A 3998-nucleotide genomic window follows, 5' to 3' on the forward strand; every position below is an offset into this window, starting at 1 on the left:
TAACTGATAAACATAACATTAGCAGAATTAACTTGAAAACTTTGTGTCACAAATAAAACACTTCTTCTTTATTCTTCCAAAGAAAAGATGAAATTAATAGATTTCCTCATCTACTAAATATCCTGGAAGCAATGAACTTCAACATGTACAGTCTGTAAAAAATGATAGGAAAAAATATATATTTGTTCAGGTTGGTACTAACCTAATAAATTTAACAGCCAGGCCGAGGTCAGCGATACAACAAGTTCCATTTTTCTTCACGAGGATGTTCTTACTTTTCAGATCGCGATGGGCAATAGCTGGTTTGCCTTGAGTACTAAAGATTTCGGTGTGTAAGTGACATAAACCACTTACTGAAGAATAGGCTAATTTCAGCATTGATTTATTATCTAGTGTGGTGGACTTCAGATAATCATAGAGGGACCCATTTTCATGATAGTCTGTAATTAAGTATAGTTGAGTCCAAGACCCGGTCCCTTTGATATCTGCAGCAATGAACCCTAAAAGGAAAATGGACAAAAAAGTTTGGAGGTTGTTTTCTGAATAGTATCAAGAATAATTCATATTCTCAAACGTCATTCTTTGTCACACCCATTGCCATCAAGTTGAGTCTGACTCATAGCAGAATTGCCCCCTAGGGTTTCCTGTGCTGTAATCTTTATTGTAACCGATCAGCAGGTCCTTTCTCCCACTGACATGCTGGTGGTTTCAAACTGGCGACCTTTCAGTTAGCAGCTAAGTGCTTAATCACTGCACCACCAGGGCTCCTTATTCTTTGTCATAGCTATCTTTAGTAGTATCTTATTCTATTTTCTGATTATGTCTATGATGATACTTTATTCAATTGCTAATATCAAACAAAGTTAATTAAAATTATGGAGATACAGAAAAAATAAAGTGTGTATATCTGAAAACATGATCCCTTTTCTAATCAGTGGTTAACATATAAATTACTTTAAGGCTGTAGTAAATATTTCACGGTACTATAGGTATACATAAGAGACTGCTTAAAAAACAGGGTCTTGAAAGAGTTAAGGGATAACCTCACACACACACACTTACTTATTAGTTTACAGTCTTTCCATTTGAATGATCCAGCTAGATCAGCTTTAACTTCAGAAGATAAAAAATAAATCAATTCTTTATATGAACTCTCGATAAAAATAAAACCTACTGATAAAATTCCCATAACTTTTTACAACAGTTAAACAAAAATATGCTCCTTCCAATCCCTAAGAAACCCTAGGAAACTACAGCATTACATGCGCATTTCCTGTCTCTAAAGAAAAAATATTTTAGAGTATCCCATTTCCAGCCCAAAACTCATTCACAGAAGTGCCTTAGTCATTCCTTCTGTGAGGTCTCCTATTAGAAGCTTGTGATGTTCTTGAGCCCATGCCAAACAGAAAATCTCTCTATATTTTATAAAATGTCTAGACAGATGAGTTAATATGCAGATGTTAACAGAAAAACAGAGGAAAGCTAGGAAACCCTGAACATTGTCATACAGATTTGTACTCACCCAAAATATTTTCATGCCTCATCAACACTGTCTGATATATTTCTGTCTCTCTGAACCAGCTGGCTTCCTCTGTGCTGAAGAACACTTTCACAGCTACCTTTTCGCCACGCCACTTTCCCATCCAGACTTCCCCATAGCGACCTTTTCCAATCTGTTTCACCATCTGAATCTGCTTAGCTATAGTCCTTTGGACCTGTTAAGTCCCAAAACACACTGTTAGTGTATTCACAGCACTACAGATTTGTTTAATCTTTTTCTTTTTCCAGAGAAGAAACAATTACTATATGCAAAATATATTTGGGCATTAGCTTTTCTTTATATATAGTTACTTTTATGTGTGTGTGTGATACCACCTCGGAAACACAAGGAGGGGTTGCTATGAGTCAGATCCAACTTGCGGCAGTAAGTTTGTTTAAACATATTTAAGATTTATTTGAGATTCTGAATGTTCAAAATATTGCTTCCAATTATTAAATATTTCATTCTACCAATTATCACTTTCATAGGAAAAAAATCTGAATGGAATACTTTTCATTTCCACCACTACAAAAAAAAAAAAAAAAAAACCACCCAAACTCACTACCATTGAGTTGATTCCAAGTCATAGCAACCCCCTTTGGGTTTCCAAGGCAGCAAATCTTTATGGAAGTAGAGTGTCAAGTCTTCCTTCTGAGGAGTGGCTGGTGGGTTTGAAACATCAACTGTCTGGTTAGCAGTCAAATGTCTTAGGCACGACACCCCAGAGCTCCTTTTTCCACCACTATGGTGGTATAATAGATACCCTGAAGGAATTCTGGCCACTATATGACTTGATCACGGGTAAAATATAACAAAACAAATTTTTTCTGCATTGTTGGGCTCACAAGGAAATAAAATAATTTTTAAGCAGCAAGGAAGAAAAGAAAGGAGAAACTGAGGGAGGAAGGGAAGACATAATTGAGATCACAGTGGAAAATGAAAAGCATTTTGCATAGACATAAAACAGGGTTGTTCTCTAGGAAGAGTATTACTAATCCTGGGATCCTGAGTCTAAACTCTGACCCCCCTACAAAGTCGAGAAACTTTGCCAGGGCTTCAGCATGAAGTTGGTACTAAATTTACTGCCTGACTCGAGGGCAAATAACAGCAACAACAGATTTACTGTAGGCTAGTGGCATAAAGTGACTTCCAGAAGAAATAGACACAAGCGCTCTTTGCAAGAAATCATTTGCATAGTACATATCACCACCATTTAAATGAGATACTAAATACTCTGAACAAACTCTTGCTACAGTACAACTGATCATGGATAAAATATAACAAAACAAAAATGTATCTCATTGTTGATGTCACAATAAAAACTAAAATCTCCAAATGAGGAGGGAGTGAGGGATGAAGAAAGGTAGGTAGGGAGAGAGTGAAAGAGCGAAAAGATAAAGGAAGGGTGGGACAGACTGAAGGAAGGAAGAAAAGAAAGGAATGAGGAAGGGGGAAAAGAAGGAATGAGAAAGAAGGAAGATAGGAGGAAAGACAGAAAGAAAACAGAAGGAGGAAGGGGAAGAAGGAAGGGAGAGAGGGAGAGAAGGTTCCACAGAATAAATTCCTTAAAACAAAAGGAAACAGCCAGTATAAGTGAGAGTCAGCAAACAACAACCACAACAAATTTAAGCCCTTTAAATTACAGATACTAGAATTATCGAACATAATGTGGAGTAATGCTACATAAAATGTGTAAAGAAATAGAAGATGGAATGAAAAATAAAAAGCAAACATTAAGAGCTTAATGAAAATTACACTTTTGGAAGTATAACAGTTAATCATCACAATCAAAAACATAAGGTGGGAGGGGAAAACATAAATAAAAGCAGGAGAGAAAGTTAATGAGCTGCAAGCTAATTCTGAAGAAAGAGAATGCAGTAGACAGAGGAAGGGAAAGAAAATTTGAGAGTTAAGTGATAAAGAGGTTAAAATGAGACCTTGAGGCAGAAAAAGAGAAAAGAGAGGAGAAATGGTATTTGAAGAGAAAATAGCTATGAATTTTTAGAACTGTAACAAACAGAAAGCAGTATATAAAATCTAAGCAGGAAAAATAAAAATTAATTTATATTTAGACATACTGAAGTAAAATTACAGAACTCAAAAGAGGATTTAAAGTAGAGAAAAAAGACGGATTGCCTACTAAGGAACAGTTAAATCAACAGTATTCTTTTCATTAACACACAAATCAGAAAATAAATAATATCTCCAACGTACTAAGTCTAAATTAAAGCAAGTCCAGAATTTGTATACATAAATGCATGTCAAGAATGAGAATAAAGTAAATAATAAAAACTATTAGACAACAAAAAACCCAAACTATCAGCATACTTTAAAGTGTAGTATGCATTTCAACAGGAAAATGACACCAAATTGTTGTTGTTGTTGTTAAGTGCCGTCGAGTCGTTTCCGACTCATAGCGACCCCATGCACAGCAGAACGAAACACTGCCCGATCCCGC

General features: G+C 35.7%; 1 protein-coding gene across 1 annotated transcript; it reads right to left on the reverse strand.

Annotated features, from left to right (window-relative positions):
* Positions 1-202: 202 nt before the first annotated feature.
* On the reverse strand, positions 203-1715 carry LOC103213566 (bone morphogenetic protein receptor type-1B; the record flags this gene model as incomplete). Its single annotated transcript, XM_007959310.1, has 2 exons — positions 203-500; positions 1523-1715. Coding segments are annotated over 2 exons (491 nt in total), but the record flags the coding sequence as incomplete, so codon positions are not given.
* Between the last annotated feature and the right edge of the window lie 2283 nt (positions 1716-3998).

Source organism: Orycteropus afer, unplaced genomic scaffold, assembly GCF_000298275.1.
Source record: "Orycteropus afer afer isolate SDZICR_OR568_19922 unplaced genomic scaffold, OryAfe1.0 scaffold08376, whole genome shotgun sequence".
Classification (NCBI taxonomy): domain Eukaryota; kingdom Metazoa; phylum Chordata; class Mammalia; order Tubulidentata; family Orycteropodidae; genus Orycteropus; species Orycteropus afer.